Here is a 21,553-nt window from a genome sequence, read left to right on the forward strand (position 1 = left end):
GTCACTCGAGCAAGAACAATGCACCCAAAGCAATAGCAGCCAAAGTAAACAACTCCCCTTTCATCTTGACGGTCAGATATTTAAAATTTGCTATGAAAACATTTTTTGAATACAGAAGGTTGATCTTGGGCCAAATTGGCTACTGATGGACTAAACATTAAAAGATAAAAAATTATGTCTAATAATTTGACACTATCTTTAGTCCTTTATGGGAAAAAAAAATACAACTGGGCAATCCTAAGTGGGAGTAACATCAGTGTGTGACATTTGCTGCCTGGACATACTAAATTCAGCTTTACATTCTCACAATTAAGTATGTAGTGGAGAAGGATTGCAAATAGATAGAGGCAGGGGCAAGTGGGAGACACACAGGTAACATTTACACAGTTCTGTGTTTGCATTTAGCCATATTTACGTATTAATATATTAGTATTAATATTATCCAGAATCAATCAAGTCTTAATGCGTATAGGTATCTCTTTTTTTATACATATTTTTGTCCCGTGCTGTTTGTCAATCATTGCAATTTCGAGAGTGAATCCTGCATTTATACGTGGTTTTCACTTCCAAAACTTCGCAGCGTGTAATTGGCTGTTGCCCTCTTAGCAGTATGAAAAACAAAATTTTTGAATTAATTATATAGCCTAGAAATCACTCCCTTATAATCACAAATAATTGTCATTCATCTCAGTTCATCGAAATCTCATACATTTCTGTTACGATCAATTAAGTTGTCTATATTGCACAATGAATCTCTTATTTACATTGCTGTTAATGAGATGATTCAGTGTTTTGACCGGTGAGTGGATTCTGACTAAATTAAACACCCCTAATTGGCCATTGAAATCAAGAGATCAACAAACTTTTCTTTGGTTGGCTATATTGCTCACCACTGCAAAAACACTCAATGCTGCATCCGGAATCAAATACTTCCCTACTATATAGTATGTGAAAACAGTACTACAAAAGAGTAGTATGTCTGAATACGTATTAGAAAAACAGAAGGCAGAAAGTCCCCAGATGACATACTACTTCCACTGAGATTTTGCAGGACACTTAAGGTGATGATACACAGGGCAACTTTTTGAGGAATGTTGTTGGGCAATGTTGCCGTCAACAGGCAACCAAATGAGACTCAGGGCCCACGACTGATCTAAATTATCCAGATTGTAACTTATTGCCCATTTTCAATGGGAAAGTGCCCAAGCAACAATCGCCCAGCAACATTGCTCAGAAAGTTGCCCTGTGTATCATCACCTTTACTATCCCATGAAGCCACAGGAGGGAATTTATGAATGGCAGGGAAGCAGCAACTGAAGCTGGTAAGTCACGTGACCATAACAACAAAATTTCATTCATACTATACATATTCATACTACATTAGCCTATATAACATACTTTTTAAAAGGTTGCACAGTAAATTAAAATTAAAATGTATTACTTACTCAGACAACATGTGATTATTGACACAGATTAGAAGGAAATAGAAACATTTGACATTGTCCAGAGCGCAAACACAAATACACACTGGAGAGTTTGCCAAATCTGTTTTGTCAATGGCACTGCAACCGCAACTGCACCCACAACTGAGCAGCCCTCTAAAGGATCCACTCTGCTCACCCCACGTGGGGAAGGGGCTCGAAAAGGTGCCCTATAAATTGTCTGCTTCAAACCTCCTGACTGGATTACCACGTCCAGAGGGATCACCATTCGTGGTCAGAAACACAGAACTATGAACTTTGGAGCATGGAATGTGCGCACATTGATGGATAGTGCAACCAGAGATAGACCGGAGAGGAGAACCGCAATCATCGCTAGAGAACTGAGAAAATACCAGATTGACCAAGTCGCCCTTTCTGAAACCCGACTAGCAGACAAAGGACAACTAAAAGAGGAGAATGGTGGCTACAATTTCTTCTGGAAAGGAAAAGCTACTGATGAGCCCAGGATCAAATGGTGTTAGATTTGTTATTAGGAACCAGCTTATCAGCCACCTCTATGAACTAGTGAATTAGTGAGTGTCTCATGACCATCCGTCTGGTGCTTGCCAGCAACCAGATAGCAACAGTTGTGAGCACCTATGCCCCTACTTTAGACTCTGAAGAGTAAGTAAAAGAGACCTTCTACACCTGCTTAGACGAGACACTGTCAAGAATCCCCAGGGAAGATAAACTTATTCTGCCAGGGTTGGCCGGGACCAACACCTCTGGAAGGGAACTGTAGGAAAGGAAGGCATCGGGAACATCAACTCAAATGGAGTAATGCTTCTCAGCAAGTATGCTCAGTAAAACCTCACCATCACTAACACTCTCTTTCACTAGAAAAAACTAATTTAAGGCATCTTGGAAAACCAAGTCTACTCAAGTCTACCATCCTTGCTACCTGCAAAACCATTTTTGGGTACAAGTCCAGAAAACACAAAGACTGGTTTGAGGAGAATGACACATAGATGGAACAGCTCATCTCCAAGAAAAAACGAAAGCCTTATGTGCCTGGTAAAATGATGTAACCTGCAAGCCCAAAAGGGTGGCTCACTCGAGTGGAAACGGGGGTCAAACAGGGATAACATCATCGCACCCACCCTATTTGCCATCTTCAATGCAGCCATACTCTACTTCATTGGTGAAGAGAGGATTTCAGTCATGTACAGGACTGATGGCCGACTCTTTTACTTTAACAGGTTCAAGGCTAAGAGCAAAGTCAACACCACCATCACAGAGCTTCAGTACGAAGACGATAACGTCATCACAGCACACTCCACAGAAGACCTCCAGGGCATCCTGCATGCCTTTGCTAAGGCGTACAGACCCCTGGGCCTAAAATTAAACATCAAGAAGACTCAGGTCCTATATCAATCGCCACCCAACCAGTCAGCCACCCAGCCAACCATAAAATTGGACAACACCACTCTTGAAAACGTGGACCAATTCCCCTACCTCGGCAGCCTTCTTACCTCAAACGCTGACATAGACTCTGAGGTTAACAATCACCTCAGTTGTGTCAGTGGAGCCTAAACCAGACACGGAAAAGAGTCTTTGATATCCGAGACCTAACAGTCCAAACAAAAGTCCTGGTCTACAGAGCCGCTGTCCTCCCAACCCTGCTGTATGGAGCCAAGTCATGGACCACCTACAGCAGGCACCTGAGAGCCATAAAACAATACCATCAAAGATCCTTACGAAAGATTCTGAGGATCCGCTGGGAGGACAGATGCAGCGTCTTGGAGGAAGCCAACATGACCAGCATCACCACTACAATACTGCAGTAGAAAGACAAAAAGGCTCAACCAAAGTAAGCGGATTGTGGTTTGGCCTCAGCCATCTGAAGACCCACAAGTAGACACAACGGAGAGGACAGTCATACTCGCCTCGAGTGACCGCCGGTGAAGGACTTACAATGGCTGGCGCGTGCGCATGTCTGTTAAGTCCACGAGGCCGTGGGGTGTCCAATTTGTAATTATAGGTGACAGAAGCACACCCTTTGTGGACAATATGCGCCCTCGATGAGCACTTTTGCCGAGCCTGCACTGAAGCAAGCTCCGCAGCATACTTCTTCCCGACAGACAAAGGCTGAATCCCAAATGGCACACTGCGGCCTTGAGGACCTCCATCGAGTTCACACTTGGTGACGTCAGGAAGTGCAGATCTAAGGGGCGCTGGCCTCGAGTTCACCAGGGCACGCGAGAGTGCTTTTAGGGACAGGCTTGATGACATCATGCCACCGAAAGTCAAAGAACCACAAAACTCCTCCCCTCAATTATCTGATTGGGCGTTTGCAATGATTCCTGGGTAGGTAACTCGTGTGGAGAGTGTGAAAGTGAGGGCTTCGCCGAAGTCTGCATTGAGGGCACAAAGGTGGTGCTCGGGAGCACACTATATATATATATATATATATATATATGAAGACTTCAGATGCAAAAGCCACATCTGAACAGTGTCATCTGAAATGTTCTTCTAGGATGATCATTTTTATCAAGCTTGTATGTTTATGTTCATTTATTTCACTTTAATGGCAATGAAAATTACCTATCAATTGTCATTAGAGTGAAATTAACTTAACTTAAAAATACAAGCTTGATAAAAATGGAAATTTTAGAGGAAAATTTCAGATGGCACTTAGAGGGTTTTGCATCTGAAGTCTTCATATATATATATATATATATATATATATATATATATATATATATAGTAGGGTGAGCACTACTACTACTATTAATAATATGCATTATTATTATTATTATTCTCAGAGCTAAATATTAATACAAGTGTATATTAATACACATTAATAGCAATCATTATTATTATTGTGTTCAATACTTAATAATAATGATAATAATTATTATGATTATAATAATAATATATATATATATATATATAGTAGGTAATAGGTTATTAGTCGTATAGTAGTAATAGTAATAGTATGTAATAGGTTAATAGTAGTTGTAGTTATAGTAATAATAATGATGATTATAATTATTCTTGACTGATTATTCTGTTATTGTAACCCTGCATGTTTAATCTGCAACAGATTCACAGGACTTTATTAGAGCTGATTTATGTTCTAGCAGGGTCTGTCCGAGATTTGTGTGTTGGAACTAAAGATCTGTGATATTTGGTGAGTGCTCTCTGTCGTTCACCTCTCCTGCCCTATTTCCATAGCTCTGTGGCTGCTGGACGGGATTAACAGAATCCCAGTCCAGTGCCGGAGCGCGGTAGCACTGAGAGCCTGTATCGCAGTAGCGATGTGCCAGGTACGCTCACGGAATTAGTTGGGGGAGGGGGTGTTCTGGCACTGACAGAAAGGCAACTCACAAGGACGGAACCCAGGCATGTCTGTCCTGTATATGTATATGTGCACGAGCATCAACAGTTTACATGAATGTACTCAAACATGAAGGTGTTGACTGTTGAAACATCTTTGACCTTTGACCCTACATTGAACCATGTTTTGAAAGAATTTTAAGACGGAAATTTAGTTAGGTGACTGGTACTTAATGTTTTGTTTTCGGAAAAAAATAAGAAGAACTGTACAGGGGGTGGATGAAATAAAAGGGATACTACGTGAGAAATTAGTCACTTTTTTACATGGCACAATAACCTAAAGAACACATTTGCGACCAGTATTTGAATCAGATCACAATAGATTATAATGATTAACAGGCATACATATTTCCATGAAGTATAAATCATGTTTCCTTTGTTGTGAACATACTGGCCACATTATGCATAACATGCAATACATTTAGATAAAGGATTTTTAAACAATTTATAAAAAGACCCAGTGACCAATCGTAGTAGAACTATGAGAAGAACTTCCCACAATTTATTTATTATTTTTCTCTCTCCTGGAAACAGCTGCTAAGCCCTAAAATAAACATAATAATTATTTGGTTTTATTACATCACATCAATAGCAAGTAATTCACATGAACTGGAAAAGAATATAATTACTTTATATTTGTAAACGCAGATATTAATGAATTTCTTGATTATTTTCTTGTCTATCCACATAGATATTTTGCACAGAAGTCATTCTAATAAAATCTCAGTCACTGATATTTAAAACAAAGTATGTACATATAATTTAAAATATGTGATAATGTAAAGCATTACATTCAGGCCAGAAACAAAACAATTTTTCAAAAACTCTTATACAGAACAAATAGTGAAACTGTACAAAATGTAGAGAAGTAAATATTTTTCTCTAATAAAGTTGTGATGTGGCATAATACAAGTGTCTAGCACCTGTGTAGTTGCCATGTTCAACCACTAGATGGTAGAGTTATATTCTTCATTGAATTCTCTGACATCAGCAATTGATCTTTTGTTATTTACAACTATTATGAAACAAACACTACAGAATATCACCACATACAACAAGTAAAGCCATTCATTATGAATGCACATTGTAAAGTATGGCATGTTGCTAATAAAACATATTTGCTACAACAACATCAAAGCTTTTAAAAGGGATAGTTCACCCCAAAATTCTGTCATCATTTATTTGTCATCATGTCATACCTCTACATGGACAAAAGCTTAAATTTAATCTGTTCATATAAAGTGATTGTATCTTTTCACAAGATTTGGATTAAACTGCTCAATTCTCTTTTTAATTAAGCTTTGGTCTCCTGGACTTTCAATGAAAGGGACAGAAACCTCTCAGGTTTCATTAAAAATATCTTACTTTGTGTTTCGAAGATGACCCAAAGTATTATGGGTTTGGAACGACATGAGGATGAGTAAATGATGACAGATCTTTTATTTTTTGTTTCAGTTTCCCTTTAAGGGTTTTCCACGTTTAAATACACAACTGCTAACAATTATAAAAGACATCAAAATCTCACTCTTTTTACCTAAATGCCGGCATTCATGTTAATGAGATGACTGTCCTGCACATGTCAGATGTAAAATTCTTGCTCATCCTCCGCAGTACCTTCTTGACTACAGTCATCTATTGTTGCAATAACATTACCGTTCTGCCGTCCTCTGTCCTGCAGCGCATCTGGCTGTGAGACCCACACATTCTTCAGCTGTGGTTTGTGTACTACACAAGATGTGGATTTTGCAGAGGCACTCTGTGTTCTAAACGGCACAGAAGTCTGTCTTACAGAGAAGGTGGTGTTATTATAGGTCAGTTCAGCAAAGTCGAGACCTCCATCTGTTGGAGGAGCTGACTTGGGCCGTGGTGCTGGGGCCTTTAGATGGGGCCTCAACTGTGGATGGGAATAACCTGAGACCACCGACAGGTCCACAGTGCTGGCGCTGATGGTTTGTCCTGTGTCCACATCTGTCTCTTCAGCTCCCACTAGCGTATCGACGTTGACACGGAAAATTGGAGCAGCCATGGAAGAGAAGCAGCGAGGACGGAAGCTTGACGGGGAGGCACACGAGGAGCGGGACTCATCTGCAGGCAGAGAAAAGAGAGACTGTGTGCGGTGGCCTGTCCATCCAGCCCGAAAGAGTTCCACATCCCTCTGGAGCTTCTCCACGCGGCCCTCCTGATCACACAGAGTAGGCGGAGACTTCCTGGAGGCATGTGTGACAGGAGACGGAAGCGTCTGGGTCCGCAAACGTGAGGAGTTCCGGTGGTAGCGTCGATTCCGGTAGGAGGCTGGGCCGCGACCGTACGGTGGTGGAGGAGGTGGAGGAGGAGGAGGGGGAGGAGGGGGCAGCTCTGAAGGAGGAAGGGAGGTGACCGGAGGATCTTCAGGAGGAAGGTGATAAAACTTTGCAATGGTATGTTTGCGGTAATACCGTGAACCTTGAACCTGAAAGTCAAATTGAGAGTGTTATTTGCAATTAGTAGCCACTAGGTATAGATATTCTAAAATATTTCTAAATACAAAATCAGATATTTTAAAAAGTAATATTTCACAATATTACTGTTTTACTGTTTTTTATGATCTAATGTCATAATAGTTTGACATTAAATAAAAATAGCTTTGGAAAAGGAGCCATGTTCCTGCAACTGTCAAACAAAACACAATGCGTCTTCGATAATGTAACTGTACACCTGTGGAGTCAGAGAGCAAAAGAGGAAAATTTCTCTTTAAGCATTTTTGTGTGTGTGCGCATGAGAGTAACAAAGTTCCACTGTTTTCTGCTTCACAGCTCACTGCACATTCCCTCCATCCCTCTACCTCTCCCTCGATCATTTTCCTCTAGTTTTTTCCCCCCATCCATCTTTGAGCCTCTTTGTGCCCCTTTTTCTCACTGTTCCACTCAAACATTTCCCACGTTCTCCACATTCATACTTTTCTCTCTTTGTCATTCTATTCGATTACAACTTGTATGTGCTATATCTTCCTCTTGGAATAGTTTATGTTCCCTTTCACTCTGGGGATTCCTCATGGGTTCCTGTAGGGTCAAATTAACACTCAATGAGCACCAAATATTTTTGGTGAGTAAACAAAATGGTCACTGGCAAAATAATGTAGAAAAAATACATGTGTTTTGAAGTGTAAAAATTACGGTATTTGAATGTATTTACACTATTGCTCAAAAATGTGGTTTTGGTAAGATTTTTTTTGAAAAAGGCTTCTGTAATATTTATTTGCTCAAAATACAGTAACAGTACATTTCTAATGATTAATTAATTATTGTGATGGCATAGCTGAATTTGGTACTAGTCTATATACTATATAGAGGAGACTGAGTTAAGTGGGAGACTTAGTTAAGTGAGAGAGTTTGTCTATATGTCTGTATATAGACTAAGTAAATTTTTTGCATATTCAGGTAATATATTGTGCGATAATGTGTATTATGTGTGAAATCCTCCCTGGTACATTTGGCACCAGCAGGGGTTGATTAGTAAAAAGGCTGTAGACCGAGAGCCAAACCTGCTTTGATCGCAGCTAATCCAGGTCAGGCAAAATTGACCTGTATCTGTTTGTGTGTTAGTTAATTTAGCTGTCTTTAGGTTTGTTTGGTACTTTTACATTGAATCCAGTCCACACACAAGAGGATGGACGTGTTTGGATCTCAACTAGGATACACATTGAAAAAATCAACATTTGCGTTTTGCATATAATTTTTTCCTGTATACAACTCTGCAGCATACTAAATTACACTATCATCTGTGCATATTTAAACACTAATGCTCTGTCTGATTGCTTCGTTGATTTCAATTTCAAGCCCTTCTGGTTGGCATTCACATTGTATTATGTTCATCAATGTAAGTACTAGCAGCAGTTGTTTACTGCTGTAGCTAGATAATGACTCAGAGGAGAAGACAGCAGAGGGAACACATTGCTTCACTTTTTTCATTTTTGGTTTGTTGGTTTCTACCAAAAACACCCTTAGGACACCACTGCAAGAGATGCAAAGAATATGAGCTGCTCACTAAATCCCAGGCAACCAATAATGAAAAACTGATTCATACTCTGTATCTTATATGAATTAAAGGTAGGTAGGCAGCTAGCTAACATTTGGCTACTGCTATCTAGTTAGTCTCAGCTCACAAAACTTACCACAACTCAGTTTGCAATGATTCTCATTTCCATGGTAACAGTGACTTATCTGATTCGTGGAGATCAATAGGATTGTGGGTAATGTAGTATACTACTGGGAGTTCCAGAATTTTTTTTTTTTAATGATAAAAGGTTTCAAATGGTATACTGTTAGTTGATGCAGCATAACATGTCATGAGCTTTTTAAAATCAACATTTTTAGGTTACAATTTATGAACAATATTTAAAATGTATAAAGGAAAGTGTTTTTTTTTCATTTTAATCACCATTTTGCATTCACTAGTTCATTTCAACAGTACAGTGGAGTGAAAAAATTATAATACTTTATGAAAGAACAAATATTTCATGTAGTCTCTTGATTAATAAGAGTTTATACAATGCTCTGTAAAATATATGGAGTTTAGTATGTTACTGTCGGATTCATAAACTTTCTATTGGAATCGTTATTTTCCAACACTTCTACTCACATAGTTTAGTCATTTACATGTTTACACAGTTCATGGAAAGAAGTCAGTATATGGTATCTGAGATGTCATTTACATGGCGTACAAATTTTTAGGACCTCAAAAAAGGCTACTTTAAGTTATATTTGCCAATAATATACTCTGTCTTACCTGTAGCAATATTTTGTTCCCGTCATAATCGTTGGTTTGCCAGCGGACGTCACTGATGGGCGTGCAGGGGCGTGGCAGCAGTGGCACAAGTTCACCGACATCCCTCACTCGAATCTCCATCACAGCATTTTCAGTGGGGGCAAGACTCTGGCCTCGGGGCACCCGCTTGAATGACAACTGGATTTCTGTCTCAGGGTTGGAGTAGACCACACAGAAACAGAAATCCTCCTTCTTCTGGGCAAGCCTTCGGCGCAGGAGAAGCCTGTACAGACGCACCTGTTCGGTGTAGGTCTCGTAGCGACAGTAGACCGTAAAACGCACAATCTCTTTGCCATAGTGCACCTGGCGAAGTGCCCATAGCGGTGTGCCTGGTGCCAGTGTAACAAAGTCCTGGCTGGCTGGTGAAAGGGGTAACAGCCCTCGTCCGTTCACATGCTCTGTGTGGTGGTATCGCCACGGTGGGCATCTCAGCTGACAGTGGAGACGTTTAAGGCTCTCTTCACCTCCATATTCATCCTGTAGAAATAGGATGACGGCCAAGGATGGTTGGTGTGATGGCGGTTCAGTTACGCGCTGTAGGTGGGCCTTGGGCTTTCGAGAGATACCACCTGCCCGTTCTGACACCCTGAAGAGGGTAAGTTCCGGGTGGAGCCAGGAGAGGACCTGATCAGCAGCTAGCTGGAGTGTTTTGGCCTGACCGGGGTCAGTGATGATGTGGATAGAAACTAGGAAAGGGTCTTGTAGGTCCCCCATGGACAAATCACCTAACAAACAGACATAAAAAGAGGTGGGTGGATAGAGAGACAAGAAGAGAATGAAACATAAACATGTTGCTCCACTAATTTAATATAATATATATTAATTACAATTAAACAATGTAGCGACAGATCTTTTCTAATGTATTGTGACAAACATCCGTGTAAAACAGATTACAGAACAATGTAGGTTGGGGACTTGGGTTGTTAAATTGGATGGAGGCAGATCTGAATGCGAGATTGCAGTAAATTGTAAGAAAGGTGTGGGGTTTAACAGGACCAAATTGGGAGTACAAAATACATCAGCAGAAAGAAGTCTGTTGTTTCACCGGAAAATAAAGTTAGTTATTAAAATTAAACATATTGATTAAACATTACGAGGTCAAATTAATGATTAAAAAATGAAACATGCATGGATGAATTGTCCACAAAGACCATTAACGTACATTTAGAAGATAGATTTAATTTTCATTTCATGGAACTTTAAATTATTTTTATAAAGTAATATATAGATAAAATGTATTCATAATCCAGTTAAGTGATTTTTTAAATCCTTTTTAACTAAGGACTTAACACAATCCTTTAAAACTGCCTCAAACCATTATTACTTTTCATATTTTTTTCATAAAAATATAATATGATTACAGATAGAAACCTATAATAGGTTAAATAGAGAAGGAAAGTGTGCAGTTTTGGTAAGATGGTTTTAAAAGGGACAGAAAATACAGTCTGAAATCACATAAACGTGTAATTCACTACGTTTACCCTTTTGCTGACTGTTTAAAGCAAATTGATGTTGTCATTATGTTTCCTACTACAAACATATTTAGGGAAATAAGTATATGGTATATGTCATTTATCCCTTATTTGAGATATATGCTTCCCCAGACTTCCCTCAGTTAGTGCACTGCTACCAAGCCTACCACATACTAGTTCTTGCCTTTATTTATATGAGGTGTATGTGTGTGTTACATGTTCTGCTTTGTTCTGGCAAACCTACTTCAACTTTGACTTCTATAAAGGAAAGCGGTGCGGGAAATGAAAAAAAAAATAGATTGGCTCTCAAGACTGAATGAAATCTTTTCATCCATGTGCTCATGTTCTGTAATCAGGCTGTATAGTGAACACAACAGTCTCATTAGTTGCATTAGTGGATGGTTAGTAACCCTGGAGAAATGCTTTGGCTCCCTGGAGGACTTCTGAACAAGGTTTGCCCTTCCACTGAACCTTTGACCAGACCGAGCCTTTAGTACACACACACACACACGCACACACGCACACACACACACACACACACACACACACACACACACACACACACACACACACACACACACACACACACACACACACACACACACACACACACACACACACACACACACACACACACCCTTCAGCACAAAAGTACATAAAAGACCCAGTTAACAAAGTGATAAAGGCGTATGTGACATTTTATGATTGCAGAAATTAAACCTCAATATTCATGCGCAGGAATTAGAGAAGATCTCATAGGAAACAATTGTAATTGCAAAAAGACCACCCGTAATTGCAATTGCAAAAGAAATGCTCCATAACGTAGTAAACCCTTGAATTGATATATCCATCTGTCTGGCTGCTATAATCTATAACAGCAAGAGATATCTTAGTGTTGTTATTATGAAAACACAGTTATTGTTTATAGCTACTCAAACAAACACAGAATCAAACATTTTTCTCAGTATATAGCAGAAAGTGGCAGGGCATGGACACCTGCCTCTTTCTTTTCCTCCACTCCCCCCCCCCCCCCCCCCCCCCCCCCCGCTCTGTCTCCTGACTCATGGGACTCGTCCCAGTTTGTTTGTTGTTTAAGGTTGGGGGCACCAGAGGCCGAGGGAACGCTATGCTCTTACACACGTACACACAAAAACACACTCACGCAAGTAAACACACTTCTCTAGTTGCACTGCACTCTTGCAGGTGTAACTGACACACATCATTCAATGAAGGATCCTTTCAATTGATCAGTGTAGAAAAACTAAGGAGTAGCCTATATATTCGACTTAAAACCTAAAACCATACAATATTTTTTCTACTGTATGACCTCTAGATTGAATACACCTATGCAGACAGTCTCACGACAGACCTAATGTGATCCAGTTAATAATTTCAATTGCCAAAAGCTTTCAACTGGAAGAAATTAAATGTGAATGATATGAAACTTTGCCCTGCAGACACACGGTTGATTTTCAGGAAACGGTATCCTTTGACTTATTACTAATGCAATTAAGAAATCACAGATACTGAACTACTTCACATTGTTCTATAAATTTAATTCAAAGGAAGGTTAAAATAAAAGTAATTTTATTTTTAAGTGTTGTTTTTTCATTTTTCAAGTGTTGATAAATTTGTTCATATTGCAGTTTGCAAGTCCCCATTTTTTACTTTAAAGGGGTGGTTGATTGCGATTTTACTTTTTTCATTTTAAATAGTGTGTAATGTTGCTGTTGGTGCATGAACAGTATCTGCAAAGTTGTTGCACTGAAAGTTCAACGTAAGCAGAGATATCGTCTTTTAAAAATCAGGAAGTTTAATGCCTACAAAAACGACTTGAATGGGACTACAACGAGATACTTCCCGGGTTTTATACGTAACTAACCCATAAATTTACATCAACCCTCCCTCCGGAATATGCAAAAAAAAGGGGGCATGGCCATATTTCTGTGGCTTTGTCGAAGAGGAAGAGTAGAGCATGCCATGCCGTCGAAAGTGTGTTATTTTCACCCAGTTGTCAGGCTTTCTGTGTTCGGGACGCTGTAGTTCTTCAACAATGGCTAAAATTTATGTTTGATTATGTTCCTGAAAATTACAATCGTAATTTAGCTCTCTGTGCTGCGCATTTTACGGAAGACAGCATCCAGAATCTCCACGAATTCAATGCCGGATTCAACAAGAAACTGTTACTAAAGCATGAAGCAGTTCCAACTTTAAAACCAGAGGCAGCAGTTGTTGAGCCACAACCTGTAAGTAAGACTTAATCATTTTAAATGTATTTGCATGTATAACTTCAGACGTAATGTTTTAGTTTTTATCAAGGACGTAAACAAATGCCAGCCCTGGCTTTAGTAGCCACTTAGTTATGCTCTTTCGTGTGTCTATGACAAACGCGTACAAACATTTTGGACCTGAATTTGTAATTATGTACTAATTTTGTAAATGTATTTTCCATGTGTACTTTATGACATAATTTTTCGATTTGATCAAGAACGTAAACCAATGCCAACGCTGTTTGTTTATAGTAGCCAGTTAGTTCGATGCTATTTTGTGTGTATAAGACAAACGTGTACACCTAAAGAAAACGATACACTGAGTAAACTAAGTGTTGTGAATAGATAAACGGTTGTTCATTATATCGATAAAACAATAACTTAAAAAAATGGTATTACTCTGTCATTCAGTTATATTAAATGTTTAATCAGGAGAAAACCGTATCTCAAAAGCTAACAAGCAGCAGTAGCATTTTCAAGTAACAGCATATCGAAATTATTATATAATAATAGTAGCCTAGAATAGAAAAGAATAGAATAGAATAATAATAATAAAAAAATGTAGGCCTACCATTCAGAAACGTTTTGTAAGAGCCGTGTTTGGGGAGGTTCTGCTTGACTCTCTTCATTGCCGCTTTCTGGGTCTGATTCTGGCTCAAACTGATACGGCAGTATTGACACGATTATTTACATTTGACCGGAGCACATGCAACTTTCGCCCTTAAAAGTAATGGGCGTGAAGTTTCCGGACAATGTGCCCTACGCAGTTTAGCCAATTACAACACACCGGCCCAACTAACCAATCTGAGCCCATTGCCTGTTTCTAAGGGAGTGGTTTCATAGAATCAGGAAGTCAACCGGTCGTTCAAATGACAGAGGAGAAAGCAGCTTACAATAAAGGTGAAATTTATGAAAAATAAGGCTTTAAAAAAAAAAAAAACATGAAGAAATGTTATATTGCACCCTATAAACACAATCATGCAAAGAAAAAAAACAGTAAACCACCCCTTTAATGGCTTATATGGAAATTATAAGTTTATTTGTTAGGTTTTTTTGTTGTTTTTTTACAAATGATTAGTTATGCTATGATATTTATCCCTTTTAAATGAATGTTTTGATGATTCTGACATCTTTTGAACACACTATCAGAATATTATAATGGTTACACTATTGTTAATTTTTTTTCTCTCCACAAATATCGCCAGACATTGTGGTTGTTGCAATCTGAGACAACCCTAAATATTTTTCAGGTGTATGAGGATTAGGAGAAACATCTAGTGAAATGCATAAAAGGAGAAGCCTAATTGCACAGAATGCAGACAGGTAAAATCTGAAAAAAGTTTATTGAATAACACACAGGATGTTAGCAGGTGAATCTCTGGATTACAGATCGTGATGGTGATACTGGCATATGAGTGATAAGTCTTATCTGTTGCAGGTAGAGAAGAGAAGTGGCTAGTGGACTGAAGACTGGCAGACAATGCCAGACACACAAGAACTATGACAAACAAGAAGACTGAAGGGCAGGACAGTTCGATGCACAGGTAAGTAATCCACAGGTAAGTAGTCAGGTAGAGGTTCAGTGTTGAACAACGAGACCAGATGCTGATGAGTGGAGTGACCCCACGGCTTGAAGAGGTGAAGACGGAGGCTTAGGACGGGGGCGAGGAGATGGTAAGAAGAGCAGGCGAAGGGATGGTGTTAGCAGGCGGCGGAAGAATGGTGACAGACGGATGACGAGACCCTCGCGGCAATGATGGTACCCGTCTGAAGGCACAGACCCAGAGCCGACACCCCACGGTGGAGTCGATGGAGGGAGGAGCCAAGGTGGAGGCTGACGTCAACTGGGGGACGACCGACAGAGGCGGAGCCGATGGATCCCATGGCGCAGACAGAGAGCCAATGGAGAAGAGCGACATCTCTGGCACAGGAGTCCTAGGCGATGTTGCGGCGACAATTGTCTGAGGAGGAGCCAGACTGCCCGAGGACTGAGGCGATGTCGGTGTGATGGAGGGCCGAGGCGTACCCGAAGGGAAGGAGGAGCCTGCTGCAGCCATAGGGGTGAAGGAACAGAGCATAGCGGAAGATCCGCAAGTCTGTGGCGGAGGTGGTGTGACGACTGATCAAGGGGACGAGTTGGACGAGGCAACCCAGTAGAGTCGAAAAGCCGAGGGTGTCTGGTGGAGTCAAAGGTGGGAGGAGCCGACACAGGTTGATGGGACGAGGCGGAGCGAGACGACCTGTGGCTGGAGGCAGAGCCACTAGATCTATCCGCTCAGGCACTGATGGTGGTCGTAGGACCTGAAGCTCAACGTGTGTGCTTGGCATTACAGGAGATGTTGAAGGGCTGGCAACCTCCAGCAGAGGCGGGGCTGGAGGACTGGCTGAGCAAGGTGGTGAGATGAAGGCTAGACATTCTTAAAGGCGCTGACCTCTTATTTTCGGGCACTGGTTAACGCGTCACAGCGGGTGGTAGCTCTCCGTCTGCGAGGGGCTCACATGATTCCTCCGTGGTCATGGTGGTGGAATGGACTCTGGACACGGCTGTGTTCTGGACCGGGGGTAAACACTCTCCAAACACCGGATGATAGCATCCCTCCAGTTCAGCCAAGAGGTGTCTGGCAGAGTCTTGTCATCAAAGATTGTTCAGTAAAAAAAACCTCACAAGCCACATCAGCAAATCGCGCTGCATAATCCAGTTTAAGGTCTGGTCTTCTTCACGGAACAGAAGAATACAGACAGGTAAAATCTGAATAAACTTTATTGAATAACACATAGGAAGTTAGCAGGTGAGTCTCTGGATTGCAGATTGTGATGGTGATACTGGCATGTGAGTGATAAGTCACAGTACGATGGACAGTGTTGAACAACGAGACCAGACACTGATGAGCCTGTGGAGGCTTAAATAGAGTGGAGCTGATGGTGATTGATGGCAGGTGTGAATGATTGTGAAGTGTGTGCAGGTGTGAGCCAGGAGGGATTATGGGAAATGAAGTGCAAGGTGACTGGTCTGGTGTCTGAGGATTGTGACATTAATGTTATTAGTTATTAATATTTTTTTCACTTATAATTTGTGAATTATTACAAGGCAGTGATACTACCATAATTTACTAAATTATCTATTCATATTATTAATAAATCCCAAACTTACTGAAACAGGGTTGAAATACAGCAGCATATTCTAATGTTAGCATATGTCTAAATAAGGGAAATCTGGTCTATACGTTTCTGTGTATCTTTCCTGACTATGAGACGCAGCTCTGCGTTCAGCTGATCACTTTAAACCATCTGTAATCTCAGTTGAGTCTGTAATGGAATGTAATCTGTTTGGCTGTGTGAGACTTAAGCAACACCCTTAAATAAGTTTAGCACCAGCTTAACCATCCCTAATATACACCACAATCTGGTGCCGTTCCTACACTGTAAAAGTGGTGACCTGCAATTATGGCTATTTCTTTCTTATCTGAACCTTATATTTAATCTTGTTGGTGTAACATAATGCTTTTAGGTTGACTGAGTGATGCTAAATAATATTTTTTGATTTGAATTTAAATAATTAATTTAGATGTAACCACATGAAGCATTTCTCTTTTTTTTCAGTGTAGAAAAGTAAATGTACAGAGATATAAAGAGGGAACACAGAATTCAGAGAATATGCATTCGACTCCAGATTCTGTTTATGGTGAGCATTGAAGTTGTTAGTGATGTGACAAAACAAAGATATAGTGAGGAAAGTGTGCACGTGGTTACAGACTAAATCTGATGAGCTGCAGAAGCGACAAAATGCTGACATGACTAACGATGCAGCAGTAAGCAGTTATTCATGGCAGCATTTCAAGAAAGCATATTGTCATACCGTTGAAAAAGAGAGAGAATGCAGAAACAATAAAGGGAAATGTGGTGGAAAAAGTGAAAAACATTTCCCTTCCATGTGGAGGTGTTTTGATAAAGAAAAAGACAATGGAATATGAATTCAAAATGACTCATACATTAAAATTATAAATTGCACCCTGTAATCTAATGAAATATATATATATATATATATATATATATATATATATACACACACACACACACACACACACATACACACATATGAGTGTGTGTGTGTGTGTGTGTGTGTGTGTGTGTGTGTGTGTGTGTGTGTGTGTGTGTGTGTGTGTGTGTGAGAGAGAGAGAGAGAGAGAGAGAGAACAGCCCCTCTCTTTCTCTTCCTCTCCTTATTTCTCAAACGGTTTCATTCTGTTTTCTTCATTTTCTGTCCCTGATTCCCCACTGAACCACTTTTCTTCATTCTTCAGTAAATTATACACAGTCTATTATGTGGTGCCCTTGATGGGCTCTAGGTTTTAGAGTGTGTGTACGCGTGTGTGAGTAGGTGAGTGTGTCTATATGTGAGTGGGTGAGTGAGAGAGTTCTTCCTGCGCTGTCACTGGGAGGAGTGTTTCCTGCTGCCCAGATTAATGGGCTAATATTGGACATTAATCCCTCCATAGGGAAACAGACTGGGCCCAACACAGCCACATGGAAAGGTCAGCCACAGACACACACACAAGCAGGCACTCACACACAAACAAGCGGAGGTGTTAGAGCTCGCAAAGCACTTCAAGCTGTGATTTCAAGAACAAACTAATCTCACTGTCATGGCAACAATTGTCAAGTGTTTTAACTAACTGAAATATTCCACTTGTACTTTCTAATGTGCTTTTCGAAATACATATTGTTCCAAAATTAGCTTTGCAAATAAACACCCCAGTGAGAACAAGACAACAGGATGGTATTTGAAGTGCATTAGTCAGATATGATGAGTTGAAAATGTGTGTATTTTTTTGATTAAGACATGTTTTATTAGTAAGTTATTCTGAATTGCAAGGGAAATGTACCAATAAATGACATGTACTCACTGCTTGCTGATGACATAAGACTGTAGTCAGACCTGAGAAGAGAGTGAATGACAGAAAGGAGAGAGAAACAGAGAGAGACTTTTGTTAGAGACTGTTAGAGTGATTTAGGATCCCAAGGTTTCAAAGGAAGGTCCTACATCTGGACAAACAATCCTGGGTGTCATGGTGTGTGTAGTAGATCCTCTAGTGTATACATTACACACATATATATGCAAAAGTTATGATCAAAGATTGTGTCTTTAGGTGCTTTGTGTCAAAAACATTCTATGCTCCCAGCTCAACGGTTGCTGAGAAAGGTTAAAAACAAACAAAGAATGAGATCTGTTTGAAATATTTCATACCTTATGTACACGTGCCATATAGTGACCTTTTTCATTGTACATGCTTTTTTTTCTTTTATCGCTCTCTGGTCAATCTTTTTCCTTTCCTATCTGTCTCTCTCTCTCTCTCTCTCTCTCTCTCTCTCTCTCTCTCTCGCTGTCTTTCCTGTTTCTCTGGTAATGAGAACAGTGTAATACCAATTCTTTTTAAGAACAAGGAAATTCTGTGTAGTTAAACTTGAATTTGGAATGTTGTCATTTAATGCTGTAATATTATGGTCTTTCCTGGTAATATGGTGCAACGTACACTACTGTTTATTTTGCAAGGACATTAAATTAATCAAAAGTGATGGTAAGATATTTATAAAGTTACAAAACGTTGCTATTTAAAATAAATGCTGTTCTCTTGAAATTTCTATTCATCAAATAATCTTGAAAAAAAAAATTATAATTATAAAAATAATCAGATTTAGTCAATATTTTTTCCACAATAAAATAAAGATGTACAACTGTTTTCAAAATTGATAATAATAAGAAATGTTTCTTGAGCATCAAATAAGCATATTAGAATGATTAGAATTATAATAGCATAAGATGCTTATTTCAAAAACTTTTAAACTATTGTACATACCATGGTCTATACTTGGCATTCAACAGCAAAAGCACTTTTTGTGTTTCAATGTAATATTTAACACAAAGAAAAGTATCATAAAAGCCTCTAAATGTAACCGATATTGTCATTACAGTGAATCAAATGTGTTTTACATTTGCTAATCCTGAATCAATGAGTGCTGAATATAATGAAAATCTTAATGTAGATGATAGAAGTGGTGAATTTTATGTTGATTTTTATTAGTCTCACACTTCAACAATGATCTCTTGAGCATCATTAGAAAGCATAATTTTTTTAATTCTCTGATCTACTGCCACTCATGCAGTTTACAGTCAGTTACTCCTTTGGAAACAAACTAAATGAGAATATAAAACCTAATCTGAAAAACACTACGTGGAATATATTCAATAGGCTATATTTACATGTGGGAACGAGTCCTTCATATTATTTTTACCGGATCATCCAGATACAACGCATGTTTAGGTCAGATACATTTCTAAGACATTTTGTCCATTTTAAGGATAAGTCTGATCTAGATCTAGAACTAGATGATCAATCTCAGTGGTAAAAAGAACATTTTAACAGAAATGTTGTGGTTCTTACTCAATGATGGATAAGCTATAAACATTTGAACTTAAACCAAAGGTTCTTGCTCCTGTGTCCTGTAAGTGGCTTTGGATAAATGCATCAGCTAATTGAAGACTGGAAGGCTATCACTGAAGTCATTAGAAAGGTGCGGAGGCCATTTTCTTCTTTACAAATTATTCTAGCATATCTAAAGAAATAATATTCTAAAACAGATTATATACCAAGTCACATGTACTCCAGAATGTAGGATTTAAGCAATGTGCCAAGACTACAGTACTACTAAAGCAGTATACCTACACCTACAAAGCCATTATGATGTGACATACCTATAAACAAACCAGGATGCATCTTTTCATCGTTCACAGCTGAAAGCACAGGATGATGGAACAGATCACACATGACTTTGAAATAATAAGAGTTAAATCTCAGGTAGAGAGCTGATGTGAGAGCTATGCGATTGTTAGTATAACTACTTCTGTCACTCTCTTGTGCTAATCAGCCTAGAAGCATGCAATAACAGCTAAACTCATTGGCTTTCCAGCTACTTTTCATCAGTAAATCTCTGCGCCAGATGTCTTGGGTGTTAATGCCAAACAACAGATGGTTAAATGAGAAATGGGGCGAAAGAGGTAGAAACGAATTAAGAAAACGTCAATTAGTAAGCGCCCTATCATTTTTTTGTATTTTTTTTAATAAATGACTAGCGCTGATAATGAATCAGAATCCTCCTCAAATGACTCACAAAATGAATCAGATTCTTCTAAGCGCGTTGATTCTTGTATCACCTCGGCGTCTAAGCTAGTGCATTATGGCTATTATTGCAGTAGGCCTAACTTACTTTAATTCATTATCTTAGCAAAATAAGTTATTTTTCATCGCTCACCCTCCGGTCTCCGCTCCTGAATCAGCGCACTCATCTTCCACTGAATTCTTCATCTCTGGTGAAAGGGTCAGACAGTAACTTGACATGCCTCCCGTTTTCTCTTCTGCACTTTAACGCCCACTTAACACGGCACACAAGGACTGCGAATAACTTTTTAAATCTGGGATGGACAAACGACCCCGGTAAGGGTGACAGGAACAGCTAACAGTGACACGCTAGAGTCTGTCTGATCTGGTTCGTTCGTGGTTGTGCGTCACCGTCGTTCGTTCATTCAATTCAATAGCGGTGCGTTTACCGCTCCCAGGTGGCACAGCGAGTATTTCACTGGACCATGAGACAAACAAAATGCGCACTCAGTCTGCGTGGAATGTGGACATTAAGATTTTTTTTTTAAATGACTTAACGTATCTATAAAGCTATTGCATTACGAAAATATTAATAATCTTAAAACACAATCGATATCGACACTGCATTTTGGATTATATGGATGTGTTGCGACACACAATGATAAATCCCCGACAGAAATACTTTGCAGGCGCAAAAAAAAAAAATGTTTTACATATTAAGAAAATTAATAGGATACTCGTGAGATATAACTTGTTCTATCTTAATGTAGGCTACAAGATACATTCTCTCTAGAAAAAGCTTTATTCTAATAATAATAATAATTCGTTACATTTCTGGGTACTCAAAGCGCTTTACATAATGGAAGTGGGAATCTCCTCAACCAGCACTATATTCTACACATAGGATTCTACTACATGGAGCAGGTCGCCCTCTCATGGCTGCGGTATTAACATCACATGACCAGATATGTCCTTCCCGATACAACAACGATAACGTGTATTGTATGCTGCTCAGTGCACATTACAAAGCACAA

The 21,553-nt window shown here is 39.4% G+C and overlaps 1 protein-coding gene across 3 annotated transcripts; it reads right to left on the reverse strand.

The window, feature by feature from the left end:
* Nucleotides 1-5,291: 5,291 nt before the first annotated feature.
* On the reverse strand, nucleotides 5,292-20,984 carry fam124a (family with sequence similarity 124 member A). Of its 3 annotated transcripts, XM_077217125.1 has the most exons (5): nucleotides 20,674-20,930; nucleotides 20,117-20,155; nucleotides 18,270-18,301; nucleotides 9,585-10,348; nucleotides 5,292-7,269 (listed from the first exon to the last, which is right to left on the reverse strand). In XM_077217125.1, exons 3-5 carry the CDS (start codon nucleotides 18,283-18,285, stop codon nucleotides 6,400-6,402), a joined length of 1,650 nt encoding a protein of 549 aa, XP_077073240.1. In that variant the 5' UTR covers nucleotides 18,286-18,301; nucleotides 20,117-20,155; nucleotides 20,674-20,930; the 3' UTR covers nucleotides 5,292-6,399. The 3 variants fall into 3 exon arrangements, with proteins under 3 accessions (XP_077073240.1, XP_077073239.1, XP_077073241.1); XM_077217124.1 differs by lacking the exon at nucleotides 20,117-20,155 and having other exon boundaries at nucleotides 20,674-20,984; XM_077217126.1 differs by lacking the exons at nucleotides 5,292-7,269; nucleotides 20,117-20,155 and adding an exon at nucleotides 7,353-7,858.
* Nucleotides 20,985-21,553: the final 569 nt, after the last annotated feature.

Source organism: Siphateles boraxobius, unplaced genomic scaffold, assembly GCF_051911475.1.
Source record: "Siphateles boraxobius isolate OS27281-9 unplaced genomic scaffold, OSU_SipBor_1 7, whole genome shotgun sequence".
NCBI lineage: Eukaryota > Metazoa > Chordata > Actinopteri > Cypriniformes > Leuciscidae > Siphateles > Siphateles boraxobius.